Raw genomic sequence first — 20,775 nt, forward strand, 5'->3', positions numbered from 1 at the left:
ATCAGTTAATGGTTGCTATAATTCCTGTGTGGTAGGGTATTACCTTGATCATTATACCGAGGTGGTTTCATACACCTTGCCAACCATGCAGATTTTGTTTATCAATAATATTTCATCTTGTCTATTCTATTAAATTCATGACGTATATTTTCTGCAAAATCTGTATTTTTTAAGCCCCCACTGGGTGGGGCTATTGTGCATAAATAGTAAAAACAAAAAGTGCAATTTCCTACAAATATAATTCCTTCATTAAAACAATGGTCATCACGCACCATTAGTTTGTGGTTTATAAAGCAAAACAATGTTTTCGCGATATTTGGCGTACGAATATAACATCCCCCCACTAAAGTTGATGACTTGCCCCGTAATGAAATAAACCGTCGGCTCCACCCCGCCCAGCAGAAACATACCTACATAGAAATATTATAAAACAGTAAGCTAATGGGCAACAAAATATTTGTGTAAGATTTACTAAATAGGAGAGAAGAAATGCCCACAATGGTAGCAGCATCAGGTCTTAAAACCTTCATTATAAACCATACAATGAAAGTTCCACCAACCCACTATAATAGTCACTTATGCTATGACATCATACCCACCGATAACTGTGGTGAAGCCGGACTTGATGACCCCAACACATGTTGTGGTGAGCGCTGAGTTGGTTGTGGTGCATAAGAACATGGTGTAGTTGAGCAAACAACCACATCCGGTCACAGCCATGAAACTTATGATGAATTGAGCTTCGGATAGATGTTCGTACTCCATTAACTTATGAAAGTTTACTGCAGAGGGTGAGATAGTAAGTTAGATAATAGACCAACCACCTGTCACTGTCAGTATCCTTACATATATTCCACATCACATCAGTGCAGTTATACCAATACACATATATTATCACTGTAGGCACGTTTATTTCCACACATATTTACATGTAATTTTTATTTTCTCTCATAAGTATCGTTGGATATTACATCATATATTCCCTACATGTAATGTAGTTTACGTATATCTACCGCGTAAAATACCTGCAAATAAGATCCCAAATATAGGTATACAGTTAATGCTGTTAACATACAACTGGTTTAACGCCGAAAGCTTTTTCTTCGTTCCATTATATTGTAGTACAATAAGGTGAAGTCCCATCAACAAAACACTTGATATGCCGTATAAATATGATTTTAAGTCAAACTGAAGGTCTCCAAAGGCTGTAAAAAATGGTTTTAATTTTCTGTTCTGTTTTATACACCTCGTGCTCGCATCAAGTTATGACGCATGTTATGTGGATTTTTAGGTTAATACTTCAAAACTGGAGTAAAGTACAAACTCCTGCCTGAATCCATGGGTGTCGGGCGGTCGGGGTAATGGACCAAGTCCCATGTCTTGTAACAAAGATTTCAACCATATATATTTCATATAGCCGGATACAATGGATCACTTACCTGCAATAGCTGTTCCAGATGTCACCACCATGATTGACGTAAACACAAGCGCGCTTGGCTTCTTTACAAACACAATGTATCCAAGCACCATGCTTGCGAATGGAATGCATCGTCGTATCGCGTTATACATCGGCACATTCATCCCCGTTAATGCGAATAAAGCTGTAGAACATAGGCGTAATGTTGGGGGTGGCATGAGTAGGGATGCACATTACAGAATAATTAGGTATTCTAGGATATCCTAGAATACTTTAATTCGAATCTAGAATTCCGAATCTAGAATTTCGAATCTTTTTATATTTATAGGAAAAAAAATTTTACCCACATAAGTCAGTTTATTGACCCTTTCATAGTAGCCTTGTTGGATCATGAGCTGTAAAATGATCAAAAATTGTACTATTGGGTAGTTTTTGCGTCATGAAACGTATAGCAGGCTATGAAAAGACGTTACGAAACGTTTACTCTCGAAAGTCCCACAAACACAAAAATATTTTTTTTCAAAATTAATAACTTTCAAAAATTGTTAATATAGTATATGAGATGACGTGTAATGACGTCATTAAACAGAATACCGAATCCCGTAATTAGATTCGAATACAAAAGGATTCGAATCTCATAGATTCGAAATTCTGTAATGTGCATCCCTAGGCATGAGTGGCTTATTGCCCCAACAACGAGTGTGTTTTGGCACCCCAGTTTATAGCTCATGCTTTTACTCCAGTTTTAGGTGAGAAGCAGATTTTACCCTGCTGTTAGGTGTCTATACAAACAAGCAGAGCCAAAGTATATTGCATTCACCATATTAATCAATGAGGTTTCCTAGGTTTGACAACTATGAGTGTAACTGTATTTTAACAATGTCACCCCAGATTTTACCCTGCTGTTAGGTGTCTATACAAACAAGCAGAGCCAAAGTATATTGCATTCACCACATTAATCAATGAGGTTCCATGTTTGACAACTATGAGTGTAACGGTATTTTAACAATGTTACCCCAGATTTTACCCTGCTGTTAGGTGTCTACACAAACAAGCAGAGCCAAAGTATATTGCATTCACCACATTAATCAATGAGGTTCCCTATGTTTGACAACTATGAGTGTAACTGTATTTTAACAATGTCACCCAAGATTTTACCCTGCTGTTAGGTGTCTATACAAACAAGCAGAGCCAAAGTATATTGCATTCACCACATTAATCAATGAAGTTCCCTATGTTTGACAACTATGAGTGTAACTGTATTTTAACAATGTCACCCCAGATTTTACCCTGCTGTTAGGTGTCTATACAAACAAGCAGAGCCAAAGTATATTGCATTCACCACATTAATCAATGAGGTTCCATGTTTGACAACTATGAGTGTAACGGTATTTTAACAATGTTACCCCAGATTTTACCCTGCTGTTAGGTGTCTACACAAACAAGCAGAGCCAAAGTATATTGCATTCACCACATTAATCAATGAGGTTCCCTATGTTTGACAACTATGAGTGTAACTGTATTTTAACAATGTCACCCAAGATTTTACCCTGCTGTTAGGTGTCTATACAAACAAGCAGAGCCAAAGTATATTGCATTCACCACATTAATCAATGAAGTTCCCTATGTTTGACAACTATGAGTGTAACTGTATTTTAACAATGTCACCCCAGATTTTACCCTGCTGTTAGGTGTCTATACAAACAAGCAGAGCCAAAGTATATTGCATTCACCACATTAATCAATGAGGTTCCCTATGTTTGACAACTATGAGTGTAACTGTATTTTAACAATGTCACTCCAGATTTTACCCTGCTGTTAGGTGTCTATACAAACAAGCAGAGCCAAAGTATAATGCATTCATCACTTTAATCAATGAGGTTCCCTATGTTTGACAACTATGAGTGTAACTGTATTTTAACAATGTCACCCCAGATTTTACCCTGCTGTTAGGTGTCTATACAAACAAGCAGAGCCAAAGTATAATGCATTCATCACTTTAATCAATGAGGTTCCCTATGTTTAACAACTATTAGCGTAACTGTATTTTATCGATGTCACCCCAGATTTTGTTAAAGAAACAAAATGTGGCGCTGCATATGTGACGTCATAATAACCATGCTGTGATTCGCAATGACGTCATAACTCGTTATTGATAATCGTGCGCATGCGTGAGTGACATCTGTTATAACGTAACAATGCACGTTACATATGTTCTATGACGTAACAACTCACCCATTATCGTGTTAGCAGCAAATAGAAAGCTCAACAACGCGCATGATCTCGCGGTTGGAAAATCATATTTTACGAGTTCGATTCGTCCCAGTAAATGAAGCGACTTCAGTGTGGTTACCAGTAGCAATAGCTGGCCCAATATCATGCACGCCGGGTGTTCGAACGACCAAGACGTTAAAAGAAATTTATTTAAAAAATTCATTGAACCCGAGCATACGCCGTATAGAACCGCTGACGATAACATTAACCATAATGATGGTTGTGACGTCATAATGCCACACCTACTGATCTGTCTATATTCTGTAACAAAGTGTTTTTTACGTCATAATATTTTGTTTCACATCGCGAACTTTAGAATTTATTTTCGCAAAACATTTGAACTTAGTTAAAACACAAACCAAAAGTTAAACACTTTATTTTTGTTCTTCTAACAATAAATCTACTGATTTAAAACTGGCCTATTCTGTAACGTAATTCTGCATTGGTATCGTGAAGTAACAAGCTATCCCATCTGTTCGCGACGTTTAAAAACCGGTTCGTATTGCCATCCTGCCTAGATTACGCCTGGGGACACATGTGTCACATTTACCGCATATCTGTCATGGAAGTTTTCTCATCGATACACAATCGTCGGAAGGAAGTTATACCGTGTATGTTCGACTTTAAATATTTTGTAAATCGATTAAACATTGAAGAACGTTGTTAACTGAAACAGCTGGACGTTCCAACTTAACTGTTAACTATAACATGTCTGGATGTCTGTTCTTTATTTACACAAATACAAATTTTCATCCCAAAGAAACCAAGTACGGCCCAAGTGTCTGGGACCATAAGTAGCGGGCTCACTTACCACTGGAAACACTTTGTCGTCGTTTTTTTTAGGGGAGTCTAAAATAAAATTGTGTTGTTGTTGTTATTATTGTTGGACGAAGTTGCAATTAGAGGTGGTGAGGGCCAAAGTAAATAGATATACAATCTAATATCTATGTTCCTTGGTTATGGCAACATTAAGTATCCAGTATGGCCAAGCACCAAATGCGATAAGGTTACGTTAAGTTTAACTTACACCACTTTTGTCTATTACGTTATAACCACCCCGACCCCGTGTGTTTTACAGTAGCCATTTAGTTTTAACAAAATATCATTCACGTATGCGTTAAACATTTGTTGTTAGGCAGTTTTTATACTTTATAGCAGCAATAATAATGTGAAAATAAAAATAGTTTTCCAAATAGTGATTATGTTACTTAATGAAAGCATTTTAGAAATATTATAGTTTGTTTTTCTTGCAGATAAATAAGTCTGTTAATTTCAATCTTGCTGTTAATTATTGAAGGAATGAGTTTCTTCTTTCAAAATCGACACAATAAGACATTCAAACCTCATAAAAGTATTCCTGAGGGTTCCCACCAACATGAACTGATACGGCATGCTGCTGCTACGTTGGGGAGCGGAAATCTACAGTTAGCCGTGGCACTGCCCGAAGGAGAAGATTTGAACGAATGGATAGCAGTCAACACCGTCGATTTCTTCAACCAGATTAACATGTTGTACGGAACTATATCCGAGTTTTGTACGGCAACCAAATGTGAAGTTATGTCAGCGGGACCAAAGTATGAATATCATTGGGCAGATGGAGTTACGATAAAGAAACCGATTAAATGTTCGGCACCGAGGTATATCGACTATCTGATGACGTGGGTCCAGTGTCAGCTCGACAATGAAGAAATCTTCCCGTCCGCTGTGGGGGTTCCATTCTCTAAAAACTTTATGTCGATCGCTAAAACGATTCTGAAACGTTTGTTCCGTGTTTACGCGCATATTTACCACCAGCATTTCTCGGATGTGATGGGACTGGGGGAGGAAGCTCATCTTAATACTTCATTCAAACATTTTATCTATTTTGTGCAAGAATTTAACCTCATCGACCGACGGGAGTTGGCTCCACTGCAGGAACTAATCGACAAACTGCTCAGCCGGGACCGGGAAAAATATAAATAAATCATCAAATCAAATATATTGGACCAATAGTATTGTATCGTGTTGTTTTAAATGCTGTTTATCATTAAGCTGTGCAAATGATCACGTTAAATGAGGAAGTCCTGACCGTCAACGATTATATGATGTAAATAAAATATCTTGAAGTTAAATATCTTTCATTCAAAACTGTGTTTGCAGCATTTGTGCCTTATATCAAATCTTCCAAACTTTATGACATCACAATAATAATTCTTATACAATAACTGAATGTATAATTATCAATTGTTATTGTTTTTATCATAACAAGATACATTGTTTATGTTATTGTTACGTAATAAAACTAACTGTCCATAATAATGCATGCAATCTAAATATTTCGACATTGTCGTTTAGAACGGAGTAGAATCATAGGGTTGATTAATTTCTTGAAAGACAAATGATCTTAAGGTAAATTTGAATAACTAATGTCATATTGTTACTTTTCTTACTCGAATGTATTCCACCAGCATGGATTGTAATAAGATAGCAACCTCTATTGAAACTGAAGTTTTAAAGATCCGTGATTCAAAACAATGGACCAAGTTACCTTCGCAAGTGGGTTGTTTATGTCCGGAGTTTGTGGGAATAATATATTTTGTCTTTTAGAAAGGCGTTGAGATATCGTTTACTGATTCCCCAAGTTTTGATGGGCATTGGTGAGTTGAATTTTTTTATACTTTGTATGAAGTTACAAGTGTGTGATGTGTTTCTATCAATGAGCGTTTCATACTGTCTGCTTCACAGTTACTTTCAACATTTTGACTTTTTTAAATTTTCCGATAGCCATGCTTGACGAAACAAAATTCATTTGTGTCACAATTTAAGTACAATGTCACATTTACAAACGCATGGTGTATTTTTACTAATGCGCGTGTTCCATCTCCTCCAACCTTCCAAACCAAATAAAGTAAATATATTGATATTCCAGTTACAAGTTTTCCTGCATCATCGAAGCCCCGTGTGAGGTCGTGTACGGAGTATTGAAACCTCCACCCACCACAGATGAAAGGTTAAGATGGGACAAAAGCATCAACGGTTATCAACCACTTGTTACAATTGATGAAGTATTTATGACGTTATAAACATTAGGCAATAAATGTCAATTACCAATAAAAATATATCTATAGTGTCTGCTGTAACTTGTTTTTACATGAATTGTTTATCTGTGACATAATATGGTTATTATGACACAACAATACTATTGTTACAGAACACTTTCATCTCAGCAATAACCACGCCCTCCATACTCATTGGGTTGATATCTGGGCGCGAGTTTGTGGATTTGTTTCGATGCAAAGTTGTTCAAACAAGTAAGTTATGATGAAACAATGGTTTAACAATCACCCACAAAGTTGCATACGTGGTAACTTAACACATTGATGTTCCTGTAGGATATTGTTTATGATAATATTTATATATTTAATGTTATGTATAGGCTCTGGTGAAATGTTAAAGGCTTGAAGCTGCCACCATTATAAGAATATATGTTTTCTTTGCCAAGATATTCATAGTTAATTTATTAGCCGACCTTCGGGTGTTTAAAACATAACACCCATGTTTTCCCCTTACCAAACAAGATTAAATAAGTTAGATCCCTTCATTATTCAGCCATGCGGTAATAAATATATAACTTACATTCCTTCGACCACAGGTTTCATCGAGGAACATTGGGTGTTTGGTAAGTAAGTGATGAGTCAGGTCTTTATTATGATGTCATAAAGATGCATTGTTACAGCGGGTAGCGTGTCATGTGACCAACGTCCCGTGACGAACAAATATATTCGTGCAACAACGCACCCTAGTGGATACGTTGCAATCCCCGTTGACAGGTGAGTTTGAATATTCTTAATTTTCAACAACATGAGTGGATAAAGTCGGTCTAAAAACATTGACTTGAATGGATGTGTCTTATTGTTCTCGCCACAGTCATTGTAAAGTATAAATGTATTGCGCAAGGACACATATACCTCATGAGGTAGCAGCGGCGAGCCTTGATCTATGATAATTTAACTGGATCTATAATATCATAAGGAAAGTGAATACCAAGGCAGCTTCTATAACCTTTATTTAAACAACTATACCCCACAGCAACAAGACACGCGTGGAGTTTTACATCAACATTGACGTTGGGGGAATGTTGCCGCGTTCGTTGGTGGAATCAAATCTTCCATCACAGCAAGTTAAATATATTGAGAACTTATCCGCTGAAGTTCATAGAAGATGCCTCAATAATTAGTATTTGTTGCTTGTTTGATCTATGCAGTATGTAATATGCACTTTATTGATTGTTTGTAGGTGGTTGATTTATGAGTTAATATATATTTTTATAAATTTCTTCATATTATGTTAATAGGTTTCATTGCCTTTAACCAAATGATATTTTATTTATCCCTTGCTTGATATATTGACTGTTGTTTTGCTGTTAACTTCCATTTCTTTGTTATGTTTTTTAAATATGAACCTTGGTACTCTATTCGAAGAGATGAATAAAAAATATATTAAACTTAAGTTAAACATTTAATTCAGATTTACATAAATAACTTTTAGCTCGTCGAATACGACAGCAAGATCAAATTAATTAAACAATTTGCAAAACTACAGCCCGTAGGTAGTTTTACCTGCAGCGTGGCTTGAGTAAGTGTCAAATAAACGCGCAATCCACCAAAAGCACAAATTGCCTGGTGTAAGAGTCACCGCAGTAGTGTGGCTACTTCCTGCTTCTGCATTGCGCCACTTCCATACACACACACGCACACACACGTTTCAGTAACAAGCTTGTGCTGTCAGTAATAGTACAATAAGGTTTATGTAGATGTGGTTATTATTGGTAAAGTTGACGTCACACATACGTAATAATGGTACGATACGTCACAATAACATAGGTTCTAAAATATGAAACTCCTCTTTAAAACAGAGATAATAAGTTAAACGTGTGTATATATATAATATAGTTAGTATGCGGTTAACAGTTTTACACTCGTGTATTTCATATAATGGGCGTGGTTGGCTGTAATAGGTTATAGTAATACGCGACGATCTATTTCACATATAGTGTTGTTGCGCTGTTTAATTAAAGCCATTGTTATTGTTACGCGAAACATGCGATGTGACGTCACAGAGAGTCTGGAATAAAGATTTATTTCGTCAATTTTTAATTTATGTTTATGTATAGCGTGTTTGACGTCACAAACGCGCGAATTAGCTTGTAATGGTTTTAGGAGTAAGGTACGATGTAAACGCTGCAATAACATCGTGAAAATGCCAAATTCACGTCGTCACCCGATGTTACCATGGTAACTCGGTCGTCACAATTTAATTTGTTGTTATATTGACGTCATATCCTTAAAAATGCAGAAAATTTTCTCATCGAGTTTTAAACGCGATTCGATGTTACGCTGTGTGTGCGGTATAACCTATATAGTGAAAGTGTGAGGGACGTTCAAGTACAATGGTCCACCACCAGGGTAAAAGAGGTTACTATCCACCAAGTTACTGCCCGAAACATCCGCTGATCATGAGTTTAGTATCCAGACAGTAACTTGGTCCATCACCAGTGTAAAAGAGGTTACTATCCACCAAGTTATTGTCCGAAACATCCGCTGATCATGAGTTTAGTATCCAGACAGTAACTTGGTCCATCACCAGTGTAAAAGAGGTTACTATCCACCAAGTTACTGCCCGAAACATCCGCTGATCATGAGTTTAGTATCCAGACGGTAACTTGGTCCATCATCAGTGTAAAAGAGGTTACTATCCACCAAGTTACTGTCCGAAACATCTGCTGATCATGAGTTTAGTATCCAGACAGTAACTTGGTCCATCATCAGTGTAAAAGAGGTTACTATCCACCAAGTTACTGTCCGAAACATCTGCTGATCAGGAGTTTAGTATCCAGACAGTAACTTGGTCCATCATCAGTGTAAAAGAGGTTACTATCCACCAAGTTACTGTCCGAAACATCCGCTGATCATGAGTTTAGTATCCAGACAGTAACTTGGTCCATCATCAGTGTAAAAGAGGTTACTATCCACCAAGTTACTGTCCGAAACATCTGCTGATCAGGAGTTTAGTATCCAGACAGTAACTTGGTCCACCATCAGTGTAAAAGAGGTTACTATCCACCAAGTTACTGTCCGAAACATCTGCTGATCATGAGCTACTATATTATATATATTTGCGTTTTCTTTTTAACTCAAATTTGCTTCTTTTTTGTTTAATAGCGTCACAATAAGCATTGTTTATCTGCATTATGTCAAACAAGAAAGAAGCCGCCATGCAGAAGATACTCGAACAATTACAATTCGAGCGCGACATCGAACGAATTCCAGTTTCCCAATCTGCAAAGTTGATCGTCGATTTTTGCTTTGAAATGGAAAACGACGATTATTTGGTGACAAAGAAGGGAGACAATCGCTTCAAGGAGGAGAAATCGTGTTGTGCATTGTGACGTAGTTATAAATATTATGACGTAACAGTACAATCTGCGCCATGATTTGTTTCGTCACAAATGTGTTTGTTGCTTTTATTACTCGGAAATACACGACCCCCTATATGATGCGTTGGTTGTTACAACTGTTGTTATAACCTCACGTAAAAAGGGCAGCCTAAAATTTTGGTGGGGGCCAAATGTTTTACGGTTGTATTTTGAGTTTGAAAAACCTCTTAATTACAACACAAAACACGGAAAGGCGTACTGTGAATGGTTACATCATACACACGTGGTAACTTGTAAGCGGGCACGAGGTGTATGAAACAGAACACCCGTGTTATAACGACTGTTATTGCCCCACCATGCGAGGATAAATAAGCGACATACGTTTCATTCACATTTAAGCGATGAAACAGCAAACTCTGTCGTTATTTTCGCACCCTGCACACGAATGACGTATTGCATGATATCCGGTATTCGTGGTAGCTTATTAAACGTTCACTGGATGTAGGATGGATCAACTTATCTCAGTGAAAGTACAGCAATGGTTTGTGACGTGATGATCGGGGATAATGGCCTCGTATGATGTCATAAATGATGACGTAAGCAGTGGGTCTCAGCTTGGAAGGAAATTGTAATTTATTTGTAATTTTTTGGTTGAATAACCTATCAAAATAATCAATATAGAATTTGCTGTTCTGGTTAAAAATGTCGGTTTAAACCAACGTTTCGTGTCTTTAATCCACAGACGCACGAAACGTTTTTACAAATAAATTAACCGTTTTATCAGAAAAACAATTTTTATTATTGCTTTATATTCGGTAGCAAACATAGGCCAAATAATAAGCATTGTTTATCTGCATTATGTCAAACAAGAAAGAAGCCGCCATGCAGAAGATACTCGAACAATTACAATTCGAGCGCGACATCGAACGAATCCCAGTTTCCCAATCTGCAAAGTTGATCGTCGATTTTTGCTTTGAAATGGAAAACGACGATTATTTGGTGACAAAACAAGGAAACAACCCGTTTAAACCAGAGAAACCGTGCCACATGCTTTAAACAATGTTTGAAACAATTTATAATTCATATTTACTTTCTGCCAAGCATCGTGTGTGCCCTATTATAATTGTAACTGTCAATAAATGTATATTGTGTAATTTTTACAAGTGCGCGAAAGCCATGACGGTTAAATCAACACATGCCTAAATCAGGTTGACACTTTATAATAGAGGGCGCCATGGGTTGACCCTTAGCTGCGACCCCTTCCATCAGACTTTGCCTTTTTCATTAATTCTCTCAAAACTCAAAACACGTTGAATCAGGTTCAGGTTGGTTTTTGGGAAAGAGAAATAAAAACAAAGGAAAAAGTTTTGTTTTATTAAAGGGCCTAAACACACCCCACGTCACTTTTATTTTTTATGGTAAATTCATAAAGCGACCGTTTTATTGATTCCAAAAATACTTTGCTTATTAAAATTGGTCCAGTATAGGTGGAGATATTCGTCCTCAAACAGTGATCTCTAGCGCTATCTTTTTTTTACTACGAGCTCCGTGATTGTGACGTAGGAACGTACTAGTCACGTGACTGATTCATTCGTAAAAATGAAACCTGCGTTTTTTTGTGCTTTTTTGCGTTTTTTTTTGTTCTCTCGTTTTTCGCTGAAAACACTGCCTCTCGCCTTATGAATGAGAGCGGCCACGCTTCAACAATTTTGTGACGTGATTTGTCACGTGGGTAGTACACTTCTCAATTTTTTCGACACGCAACTTTTAAGTCAGTTTTATGAATTTCACGGTGTTTGAGCTGGAATATCTTTGGTTATACAGAACCGATTAAAACAAGTAAGGTGTCGTTGAAATTAGAAAAACACACTCTATCGATTAAAGCGAAGTACATTTGGGGTGTGTTTAGGCCCTTTAATATTGCATGCATGATTGCACATGCATTATGACGTTGAATTTTCTAGTGTTTATGTTGCTATGACAATTCGTTTATTACATCATAAACTGTTGTAGCTACTGCACAGACCATACGCTTTGTCACGTCACAAACTTAAATATGATGTAATACATAGGATCACTAGGTCTAGAATTACGTAAATAGTGTTAATTATGACATCACAAACGGTTGTACCTCGATTCGTAAAAGCAGTCGTTGGGTACGGGCGAAAGATCGCGTTCACTCGACCTGACCTTGGGACCATATCAAGTATTGAGTTCAAATTTTGCCCGTGGGATAAAAAGTCGTTGTCGGCCAAGCAAGCGTGGATGAAAATATGCGGGGAAAGAGTTCGACGAAGCAACAGATTCTGTTTGATCAAATCCAATGTTTTGCATGATGGCTCCGAACCAATGGTGGGAATCACATTCAATGACGATGAAAAACTTGTTATTCATTCAGAAAACCTTAACTGTAATGAAATTATGTACCATATTAATGCATTTTGTATTAACAAGGAATCAACAAAGTCTGACCTTCCTAAGGCGTTGTTTTGAAATAATATTTTGTTAGCACTGGGAATTTAAATCAGTGGATATTTCAGCCAAACTTTGTGTTTTTGTATGTTTCGTTGCTATTGTGATGTCACTATTACCATTATGACTTCATTTTAGCAAGTTTAAGGTATAAAATGTCTATCGTGCCTGATTTAGTTGAACAGGCAAAGAATTTAGAAAAAGAAGCGTTGTCAGTTGTTGGGAACAAAAATGGATGGACTTACTTAAAGGCATTGGTGAGTATTCCTCTTTTCGTGAAAAAAGTTGTCGTAAAAAATGTTTTGTTTCAGAATGACGTGGAAGTTTATTGGAAACCATCGACGTGTTTTAATGGAAGCATGTAAGTGTATTGACTGCGTTGGTAGTGCAAGTATTGACTATGTTGTCGTTAGTTACAAGTTCACTGTCGAGGTCGACCAACTGTGCGATGATGTTTATGATGTCATGAAACCACCTGATGTCACGGATGACCGACTTTCATGGGACAAAAGCATCAAACATTATGAGGTGGTGGAAAAGGTTAATGAGGTGCAGTGATAGTTAATTAATATTTTAATGAAATTAAAATTCAACCGAAGGATGTCATGTTCGATAATCACCATTATTTGTGGGCATATGTGTCCTTGTGCAAGACACTTAACAACAGAGCTGTCTAACTCAGTGGTCACTAATGGGTTGTACAAATTGTCAGCCACACATAAGAAAAAATATTTCGCACAAAGTAACATACAGGGTAACTTGTAAGCAGGCACGAGTTGTATGAAACAGAACACCCGTGTCATAACGACTGTGCTTTCCCTGCCATGCATGGATATATAAGTTACATTCATTCACCAGGATATCAAAGTTGGATTGATAACAACACCTGCAGTTGCAATGGGGATGATATCAAAACGAGAATTTGTGGATTTGTATTATTTCCGAACTTATGATTGTGATGTCACTGATGCAGGTGCTGTAATATGACATCATAATATATTCAACAATTAATATTCTCATATTTATTCTACAGAATATTCAAAAACATGTTGGATATTTGGTAAGTGTAAATATTTACTAATTTCGATATTTTAAACAAAGTCAACCAAAACAAAGTATTACTTTGTTAAACAATTTGATAATTTAAATCATGCTTTGCTTCTTTAATTTGGTAATTAAACCCAATTAATTTATTCATAGCTACCAGCATAGACCACCCAAAACACCCCCCAACCAAAGGTTACGTTCGTGCGAAGAATTATCCCGCCGGGTATTCGGTGTCTAAAAGTAAACGGTTAGTTGTTATTGTTATGACTTGTAGCGATGGTTTTGTATTACTCATCACCGCCAGGTACAGGTTCAAGGCTCCATGGTGCTACCGTTATGGGTGTGAAGAACAATCACCCATAAAGTTACATACGTGGTAACTTGTAAGCGGGCACGAGGTGGATGAAACAGAACACCTGTGTTATAACAACTGTTGTTGCCCCGCCATGCGAGGATAAATAAGTTACATTAAATACTTCAGTCCACCTGTGCAGTTATAAAGAAAATAAACACTCAACATCACCATAGATATCCTAACAAGAGTTACATGGAGTTGTATGTTAACTGTGACATCGGTGGTATGTTGCCACGAACGTTGGTTGAAGCTGCCCTACCCTCACAACAAATCGCGTACATTCGAAGCGTTTTAGAAGAAGTGAAACGTAGAAAAACTAAATAATTGTGACATTATATTACACTTTAATCAGTATTGCTTTTCCTAATCTTTCTTATTGATATTTTCAATTCTGTTTTACTAAAATATGCAATTTCTATTTACATAATAAACTTTAACCTTCTCATTTAAACCTTATTTCCATCAGTTGCGACTCACAGGTTGTATAGGTGTATTTATTATCACAATGATTAAAAATTAAAGGTGCAAAATATAAAATAATTTGTCTCGTGGAAAATTAATTTCTTTAAAAGCAACAAACAAGATTAAGTGCGTGTGCTAACCCCAGCATCGGGGTTTTGGAGCAAGTTGTTTAGAATCGATACCAGATTATCTAATGCATGCAAACAATCGTTATCAGGACCTGGGTATTTTATTTTATCGTCAAGAAACCCAGGTTTCGTGCTGTGGGCAAAGTCGATCATATGAACATTACATAATGGTACATTGCTTGTGGAATTGCCCTCATAACTCAACAAAATTGAGCTCGCAAAAAATCGGTAGGATTCATGCTGTTCTATTGATCTCCTTAGCGCCACCAAGCGGTCAACTATTGGTGGTATAACTTCGGTGACGATTCGTTGCCCGTTATGCAAGAATTGATGTAACGTATCAATGAATCCTTTCGTTGATAAACCGCGACCAAAATATTTATCTCGACATAAATATTGTCGTTCATTCACCTGGTAAACCTAAATAAAAACAAGCTAGTTAATTTCTCAGAAGCTTAAGTTAATATTTATAAAACTTTGTGAAATAAAAATGTTTGAAGCATCTGCAACTCAATGTTGGCTTATTGTTTGTTTTTTTCAACAGCGACACTTAAAATCAGTACTTTTACATTTTTAATTGTAATGTGTAATATCAATTTAAATTGGTGGATTGGGGGAACACCATATATCCTTGACATAGTAACTGTATTGGACTCATAGGAGAATTACATACAAACCCAGGCACAAATGTTTTGTCCTGTGTATTGTATATTTACAACATTAATTGTGCAACCACGCACCTGCATCCCAGCCAGTCTTAACCCAAGACTTCCTGTACTGCTTCTCTGCACCAAATTCAAATGTTTATCTTTCTTAGCGGGTGAACAACCAGCTCTATCTATTTGCGTTCCAATCTTTAGGTCCAATATATTCGGGAATTGATAACAGGATGTGACGTCATCAAGGAGTAGGTACGCTGCATGTGTGTATGTTAATATGACGTCATTTACAGTTTATGTTACGTCATACCTTTGACTTTATGACCGTTTTGCTTGGCTTGGTTCTGCAAAGCTCTGTATGACTCTATAGCGTCACCGTGCGAGTTGCTCCACAGCTTATCCAAGTCGACTTCTTTCCGCAAGGTGTCGCCCTTAAGCGTCCTGTTTATCTCTCTTCTATGTTGGCGTAGCGACCACGGGTTTTGCCCGAATGCTTCCGTCACGGCGTCTTGGTCCTTGTCAACCGTCCACGGGTGATCGGTAAAACCATCGTTACTCGAATACTCAGTACGACCCAATCCTTTGAATAAAATCTTCCTGTAACGTAACAATGGCTTTAACTTTCAATTGTCTTTCGCTACTTCATACGTCATAGACACTCATTGAAACGTCACAAACTTACTCGACTTTATGATTTCCGTTGAAAGTTTCGGCCTTCTTTAACTTCACGTCGTTTGAAACGGGCGCTTTAATAATACACGCATCAATCGATCTGAATCGTTGTGAATTTTCCAACAACACGCACAAGATACCTATGAACACGTGGTGGCGCTAGTGTAAACAATTTATTTTGCTCCAGGCTACGTCACAACCCCGAAGTTGAAACAGTTACGTCACAACGGTTTCTTATTGGCAACAATCAGGCTTTGTTACGGACAATCAGATCACCGCGTTCCAGTTTGACGTCACAAGGTGTGCCGTGTTTGCTCAAATATGACGTAGCATGTTAATATAATAAACCATCGCGATCAGACGATCCTATATTCGATAGCAGTAATGTTACGTCATAATAAACGTCACAATACACCTGTATTACCTTTCAATACGGGGGCGAATTGTTGAATGGCCGGTGTGAGCTGAAGGTAAAACATCCATTCCCGGTCCGACAAACTTTTACAAATTGTTTCTTTGTTTAAAGCCAACATGTGAGCTCTCCCGCTAACCTGCGGGTTAATCAATTAAATAAATGAAAGTAACTTGTTTATCTTTACATTTTTGTCGATATTACACGGGTGTTGTGTTCCATACACCCTGCATACAAGTGAACACTTATATATGAGCGAATATTAATAAGTTTCAAACATTATACCTTACCTGGTGAACGAATGGTTTTAATACACAACCCATGCCCGCACATAATGGGTCTCTTTGATCAATTCCTTCTTGATTATTATTATTCTGATTCGAATTTGAACCTGCCAACTTTTGAGGGCCTGCCATCAGACCTTCTTAGCCTTACTCGTCACGCTACACCGGTCACGCTACACTTCAAAACACAAATACGATTTTGACGTCACAGTAAACTTTGTTACAGTCTTAATAATTCATTCTCGCGTTCATTTCTTCCTTACAGAGGCCATTGTTACGTTCCTATCGATTGTCAAATCACCGATCAATACGCAACACCACGCCTTAATTAAATTTCATTGTTCGATTGCTCTACGTAACAAAGCTACCCAGCTGTGACGTGTTTAAACGATTAGGGTGTGTTTATGACGTCACCGAAGCCTGATTGTGTCGTGTTGTGTACGTCATAACGCATCATAAACGAGAACAAGTTATATTTCACGTCATACATAAGTATTATGACATCATAAGTTATATACTCGACACGCCATTGTGATGTAATAGTTCCAATAAATAATATTAAACCCGACGAACGAAACGAAATATCCAAGTCTAAATATGACGTCAATGTTATCGCTTCTTCTTGACACTTGACATTGTAAACATAAAAATGCCCTTTCTTCTGTGTTCTATAATAAACATAAGCTATTGTTACGTAATAAGAGTCTCTTGTTTAAACTATTCTAGAAATCTCACATGATCTCTTTCATTCTTCTCTTTGCGGCCAAAATCTCTTGTCAGTGACGTCACTATTTGCTGATCGACGAGGTCGCGCCCTTTCGTGTTCGGCTTGCGACATCTAGCGGTAAAACAATTTCGGATTATTTAACAAGTGATGTATGTGACGTCATACCTTCTACTTCGTGATAATCGTCGTTTGTTCCCTAACAATGAACTTTCCTGTGAAACCTGTTTGTTACATCACAATCATCGTATTACGTCACAATTACCTTATTACGTCACAACCACTTACCTTTCTGAATTTCTTTCTTTGTTTCGTCATAATATAATTAAACACACAAAATTCGAGAACCGTTGAAAACACGAAAAGGAAACTGACCCATAAATAGACATCCATCGCTGTCAGGTACGATACCTACGTCATAAAACGTATTGTGACGGCATATTGTAATACGTTGTCTTAAGCTATTATTTTTTATATTATTTGGTAGCAAACAAACAATATTTACAGAATTACCTGATTCTAAAATATCGTTTGTTGATTGTTAAAACACGACCAGGAAATATGGGATATTTGTGCTAAAGGTGTCCCATCTTACCCAGCAGTAATATTTCTGCTTTGATCTCTATTTATTTGTGCTTAACTTACTTTCGGAAGTGACGTCTTCAACCCGGTGATGATAGTTGACAACGTAAGCACTGACGTCACACCTAGATACACCTGGTTAGACATGACGTAACGATGACGTCACACATACTTATAGCCACCCTTGCCGGCACCGACTTGGGGTCAATCCACATCCCCAACCCCGCCAGCACCACCATCGACATCGCTAGAAAATAAGATTGGAAGAACACGGACAACAAATATCTTTTAAAGATAAAATTCACTTGAAGTTGGGAGGTGGGCGACCCTGGTGAGGTAGTGTATTGAATAAAGTTGTTTAGATAATCACGTATTTAACTTGTTTATCTTGGCGTGGTGGGATAACTCTGGGAGTTATGCACGAGTGTTCTGTTTCAAACACCTCGTGTCTGCTTACAAGTTACCACATGTGTAACTTTGTGAGTGATTATTTTTCTGAATAGCTAACAATTTGAACAACCCATCGGTGACCACTGGGTTGGGTCAATTGCCGTTAAGTGCCCATGGACATATATAATGGTAGCATGTTATAGTATACGGGAGATGTGACATAGATATCACCTGCAAAACTTCCCATCTCATTGTTCGTAACGTTAAGTGTATGAAAGTAATGGTTGACCAATCGAAACTTTGGCATGTTTTGTACAAGCTTCGAATCCAGGAACAGCGACCCCTTGTGGTTGGTATTCGACCATTCAAGCAGCAATTCGTCGCTATTGTACCCCACTGTGAAGCACGTGATTAGTTTCAATTACCATGTGTTACGTCACAATAAACATGACATAGAGGATTTATTATCGATTGTTACGTATGTTTCCTCGTAAATGAGATCAATGACGTCGTAAAGACGATTGTGTCGTCACAAAATACTCACGACTCTGCAATGTTAGCGAACAATTCTCCATATCCAATGGGAAGTTGTATAGATTCATCTGGCAAGCCACTGTTGTTGTCAACCTGGATTGGCACTCAGTTAATTAGGTATACAACCCTGATATAGTAACTTACTTAACGTTATATATGATGCGACCATCGGTGAACAACCTCAGCACTGTGTTATCAACGGTGGTTGAATGAATGAACGAACTCTTTGAACCCACGATGTATAAATCTAAGTGAATAAATGTAACTTATTTATCTTTGCATGACGGGACAACGACAGTATAGTTATAACACGGGTGTTCTGTTTCATACACCTCGTGTCCACTTACAAGTTATACCACGTATGTAACTTATATTTCTCCTTGCGTCGTAGAGCAGCGGTCGTTATAACACGGATGTCCGTTTTTTTGTGTGATTGCAGTTAAACGGTCTTGTCCAAGGATACATACACTTCTACAGTGGTGGCCACAGCACTACAATCCACATATACAACCACTAATCAAACGCTATTAACGCGTCAATAACATTATCACCTGGTACCCAGATCTTTTGCACCAACCGACTTGGTAGAACGACACTCGATGATTGCTTTGACGATGCTGGCCCAACATTGAACCTTAATCTTTCGTCCAACCATGTCTCATGTACGCACAACGTAAACGTCAAGTCCTGTATTTGAAAAGGAGACTCATGAAGCCAAAATGCGAAATATGTCGTTTAACAAACTATTCGTTGATTTTTGTTGGTTACGTATTTCATAGCAATTGATCTTGACTGTTTTATTTTCGTTCAAGGATCTTCCAACTTTACCAATACAGACCATAAGACCAGATTCACAGAGTTCGTCACAATCAATATTTGGTTGGTATGTTATGACGTACCATGTTCTTTTCCGATATGCCGGTTATACTTTCGATCATGAGGGAGATGCCAACTCTGATAGGGATGCCTGGATGTAAGAGTAATAATGATTATATACAACTTATTTATCGTTTGGCGGGGCTATAGTCGTTATAACACGGGTGTTCTACACCTCTTGTCAGCTTACAAGTTACCACGTATATAACTTATTTATCCTCGCATGGCAGGGCACTGACAGTCGTTATAACACGGGTGTTCTGTTCCATACACCTCGTGCCCGCTTATGAATTACCACGTATGTAACTTTGTGGATGATTGTGTTGGTGCAATGTCCGTTAAGTTTCTCAACCAAGGAAACATGCACTGTTAGTGGTATCAGCATGCGCCTCAAGGGCAACAAACAATATAAAGCCACAAAACATGTTATCCAAATGAGAAGTAGTTACCTAAACTTAAACACACAAATTATGCATTGGTAAATACGCCCCTACCATGGTTCCAGGGCTTAATGCTAAGTTCGTATGAATGGACCCGGAACATGGCTTCGATCTGTCGCGTCACTTCCGTTCCATGTTCGTCGTCTTTTATCCCATCTAATGACATCATTAAATGTTATTACGTCACCATTTTACAATGCAAAAATTTTGTTAATCGACTTTCCCATTCAGGTCGTCATCATCCGATTAAATTAAACTTAAAATATTTTTATTCAAAATAAAAATCACCGACTTACCCTCACTCTCTTTATGACGTAAAGAATGACTTTCATGTTCTGTTGCTTGTGACGGCACAAACGTAGCTATGACGTAAACAAACCACACAAAAGAGCTTAACCTGCAAATATGACGTCATAAACTTCATTTTTCACCTATTGTGACGTAATACCTGAACATCTTCAAGTTGTTTGTCTTCTCGAAGATGCAGCCATCGCCATTGTCACGTCACAATCCATAACAAGAGGTTTCAATCAATCCTTATTGTGACGTAACTATCGCTCGATAACTGCCACGTGACATGTAGCCCTTTAGCGCCCTCAGGTGGTCATGTATTATGTTTCTATGGTAGTGAC

General features: G+C 37.6%; 7 protein-coding genes, 1 long non-coding RNA gene and 2 pseudogenes across 11 annotated transcripts; 7 read left to right on the top strand and 3 right to left on the bottom strand.

Moving 5' to 3' along the window:
• Positions 1 to 145: 145 nt before the first annotated feature.
• Positions 146 to 4,251, bottom strand: LOC149727487 (uncharacterized). The gene is made up of 5 exons (XM_089887631.1): positions 3,653 to 4,251; positions 1,440 to 1,601; positions 1,026 to 1,205; positions 600 to 782; positions 146 to 410 (listed from the first exon to the last, which is right to left on the bottom strand). Exons 1-5 carry the CDS (start codon positions 3,921 to 3,923, stop codon positions 265 to 267), a joined length of 942 nt encoding a protein of 313 aa, XP_089743757.1. The 5' UTR covers positions 3,924 to 4,251; the 3' UTR covers positions 146 to 264.
• Positions 1,499 to 3,227, top strand: LOC149727488 (uncharacterized). The gene is made up of 2 exons (XR_016385966.1): positions 1,499 to 1,631; positions 2,088 to 3,227. It is a non-coding gene; the product is annotated as an uncharacterized LOC149727488 (long non-coding RNA).
• Positions 4,252 to 4,910: 659 nt separating the features above from the next.
• LOC149727489 (MOB kinase activator 1A-like) lies at positions 4,911 to 6,027 on the top strand. The gene has a single exon (XM_089887648.1). The coding sequence runs from the start codon at positions 4,991 to 4,993 to the stop codon at positions 5,651 to 5,653; it is 663 nt and encodes a 220-aa protein (XP_089743774.1). The 5' UTR covers positions 4,911 to 4,990; the 3' UTR covers positions 5,654 to 6,027.
• LOC149727490 (stAR-related lipid transfer protein 5-like) lies at positions 5,939 to 10,226 on the top strand. Its single transcript, XM_089887649.1, has 8 exons — positions 5,939 to 6,079; positions 6,139 to 6,226; positions 6,278 to 6,327; positions 6,600 to 6,735; positions 6,882 to 6,981; positions 7,323 to 7,349; positions 7,407 to 7,500; positions 7,760 to 10,226. The coding sequence occupies exons 1-8, from the start codon at positions 6,069 to 6,071 to the stop codon at positions 7,905 to 7,907; spliced, it is 654 nt and encodes a 217-aa protein (XP_089743775.1). The 5' UTR covers positions 5,939 to 6,068; the 3' UTR covers positions 7,908 to 10,226.
• Positions 9,808 to 10,226, top strand: LOC149727491 (guanine nucleotide-binding protein G(I)/G(S)/G(O) subunit gamma-10 pseudogene; annotated as a pseudogene).
• A 136-nt stretch (positions 10,227 to 10,362) lies between these two features.
• LOC149727492 (guanine nucleotide-binding protein G(I)/G(S)/G(O) subunit gamma-5 pseudogene) lies at positions 10,363 to 11,261 on the top strand (annotated as a pseudogene).
• A 762-nt stretch (positions 11,262 to 12,023) lies between these two features.
• LOC149727493 (large ribosomal subunit protein mL53-like) lies at positions 12,024 to 12,719 on the top strand. The gene has a single exon (XM_089887657.1). The coding sequence runs from the start codon at positions 12,216 to 12,218 to the stop codon at positions 12,597 to 12,599; it is 384 nt and encodes a 127-aa protein (XP_089743783.1). The 5' UTR covers positions 12,024 to 12,215; the 3' UTR covers positions 12,600 to 12,719.
• LOC149727494 (stAR-related lipid transfer protein 5-like) lies at positions 12,702 to 14,520 on the top strand. Of its 2 annotated transcripts, none has more exons than XM_089887646.1 (7): positions 12,702 to 12,835; positions 12,890 to 12,939; positions 12,992 to 13,127; positions 13,437 to 13,551; positions 13,612 to 13,638; positions 13,779 to 13,872; positions 14,154 to 14,520. In XM_089887646.1, exons 1-7 carry the CDS (start codon positions 12,734 to 12,736, stop codon positions 14,302 to 14,304), a joined length of 675 nt encoding a protein of 224 aa, XP_089743772.1. In that variant the 5' UTR covers positions 12,702 to 12,733; the 3' UTR covers positions 14,305 to 14,520. The 2 variants fall into 2 exon arrangements, with proteins under 2 accessions (XP_089743772.1, XP_089743773.1); XM_089887647.1 differs by having other exon boundaries at positions 12,992 to 13,118.
• On the bottom strand, positions 14,457 to 16,981 carry LOC149727495 (inositol hexakisphosphate kinase 3-like). Its single transcript, XM_089887624.1, has 6 exons — positions 16,604 to 16,981; positions 16,326 to 16,452; positions 15,912 to 16,041; positions 15,540 to 15,826; positions 15,311 to 15,486; positions 14,457 to 14,990 (listed from the first exon to the last, which is right to left on the bottom strand). The coding sequence occupies exons 1-6, from the start codon at positions 16,727 to 16,729 to the stop codon at positions 14,565 to 14,567; spliced, it is 1,272 nt and encodes a 423-aa protein (XP_089743750.1). The 5' UTR covers positions 16,730 to 16,981; the 3' UTR covers positions 14,457 to 14,564.
• A 72-nt stretch (positions 16,982 to 17,053) lies between these two features.
• Positions 17,054 to 20,737, bottom strand: LOC149727496 (gamma-aminobutyric acid receptor subunit rho-2-like). 3 transcript variants are annotated; one of them, XM_089887618.1, is made up of 14 exons: positions 20,592 to 20,737; positions 20,440 to 20,540; positions 20,198 to 20,299; positions 19,727 to 19,794; positions 19,379 to 19,514; positions 18,972 to 19,074; positions 18,838 to 18,920; positions 18,525 to 18,689; positions 18,076 to 18,231; positions 17,967 to 18,028; positions 17,610 to 17,732; positions 17,490 to 17,536; positions 17,333 to 17,435; positions 17,054 to 17,265 (listed from the first exon to the last, which is right to left on the bottom strand). In XM_089887618.1, exons 1-14 carry the CDS (start codon positions 20,597 to 20,599, stop codon positions 17,101 to 17,103), a joined length of 1,422 nt encoding a protein of 473 aa, XP_089743744.1. In that variant the 5' UTR covers positions 20,600 to 20,737; the 3' UTR covers positions 17,054 to 17,100. The 3 variants fall into 3 exon arrangements, with proteins under 3 accessions (XP_089743744.1, XP_089743743.1, XP_089743745.1); XM_089887617.1 differs by having other exon boundaries at positions 17,490 to 17,545; XM_089887619.1 differs by lacking the exon at positions 17,490 to 17,536.
• Between the last annotated feature and the right edge of the window lie 38 nt (positions 20,738 to 20,775).

Source organism: Ciona robusta, chromosome 11 (genome assembly GCF_009617815.1).
Source record: "Ciona robusta chromosome 11, ASM961781v2".
NCBI classification, from domain to species: domain Eukaryota; kingdom Metazoa; phylum Chordata; class Ascidiacea; order Phlebobranchia; family Cionidae; genus Ciona; species Ciona robusta.

Excerpts from the sequence above, each read along its gene's own strand:
- LOC149727493 (XM_089887657.1), top strand. The coding sequence starts at position 12,216 with ATGACATCACAAACGGTTGTACCTCGATTCGTAAAAGCAGTCGTTGGG.
- LOC149727495 (XM_089887624.1), bottom strand. The coding sequence starts at position 16,729 with ATGGCAGGCCCTCAAAAGTTGGCAGGTTCAAATTCGAATCAGAATAAT. Across the intron at positions 15,487-15,539 it reads AAACGGTCATAAAGTCAAAG|CGTACCTACTCCTTGATGAC; the intron begins GTATGACGTAAC and ends ACACACATGCAG. Across the intron at positions 14,991-15,310 it reads TAAGACTGGCTGGGATGCAG|GTTTACCAGGTGAATGAACG; the intron begins GTGCGTGGTTGC and ends GTTTTTATTTAG.
- LOC149727489 (XM_089887648.1), top strand. The coding sequence starts at position 4,991 with ATGAGTTTCTTCTTTCAAAATCGACACAATAAGACATTCAAACCTCAT.
- LOC149727490 (XM_089887649.1), top strand. Across the intron at positions 6,736-6,881 it reads CACTTGTTACAATTGATGAA|AACACTTTCATCTCAGCAAT; the intron begins GTATTTATGACG and ends CTATTGTTACAG. Across the intron at positions 6,982-7,322 it reads ATGCAAAGTTGTTCAAACAA|GTTTCATCGAGGAACATTGG; the intron begins GTAAGTTATGAT and ends CTTCGACCACAG.
- LOC149727494 (XM_089887646.1), top strand. The coding sequence starts at position 12,734 with ATGTCTATCGTGCCTGATTTAGTTGAACAGGCAAAGAATTTAGAAAAA. Across the intron at positions 12,836-12,889 it reads GGACTTACTTAAAGGCATTG|AATGACGTGGAAGTTTATTG; the intron begins GTGAGTATTCCT and ends GTTTTGTTTCAG. Across the intron at positions 12,940-12,991 it reads ACGTGTTTTAATGGAAGCAT|TTACAAGTTCACTGTCGAGG; the intron begins GTAAGTGTATTG and ends TGTTGTCGTTAG.
- LOC149727487 (XM_089887631.1), bottom strand. The coding sequence starts at position 3,923 with ATGACGTCACAACCATCATTATGGTTAATGTTATCGTCAGCGGTTCTA. Across the intron at positions 1,602-3,652 it reads TGCTGCTAACACGATAATGG|CTTTATTCGCATTAACGGGG; the intron begins GTGAGTTGTTAC and ends TATGTTCTACAG. Across the intron at positions 1,206-1,439 it reads ATCTGGAACAGCTATTGCAG|CCTTTGGAGACCTTCAGTTT; the intron begins GTAAGTGATCCA and ends CATTTTTTACAG.
- LOC149727496 (XM_089887617.1), bottom strand. Across the intron at positions 18,232-18,524 it reads TGAGATGGGAAGTTTTGCAG|GGTCGCCCACCTCCCAACTT; the intron begins GTGATATCTATG and ends CTACCTCACCAG. Across the intron at positions 17,436-17,489 it reads CGATTATCACGAAGTAGAAG|ATGTCGCAAGCCGAACACGA; the intron begins GTATGACGTCAC and ends TTTTACCGCTAG.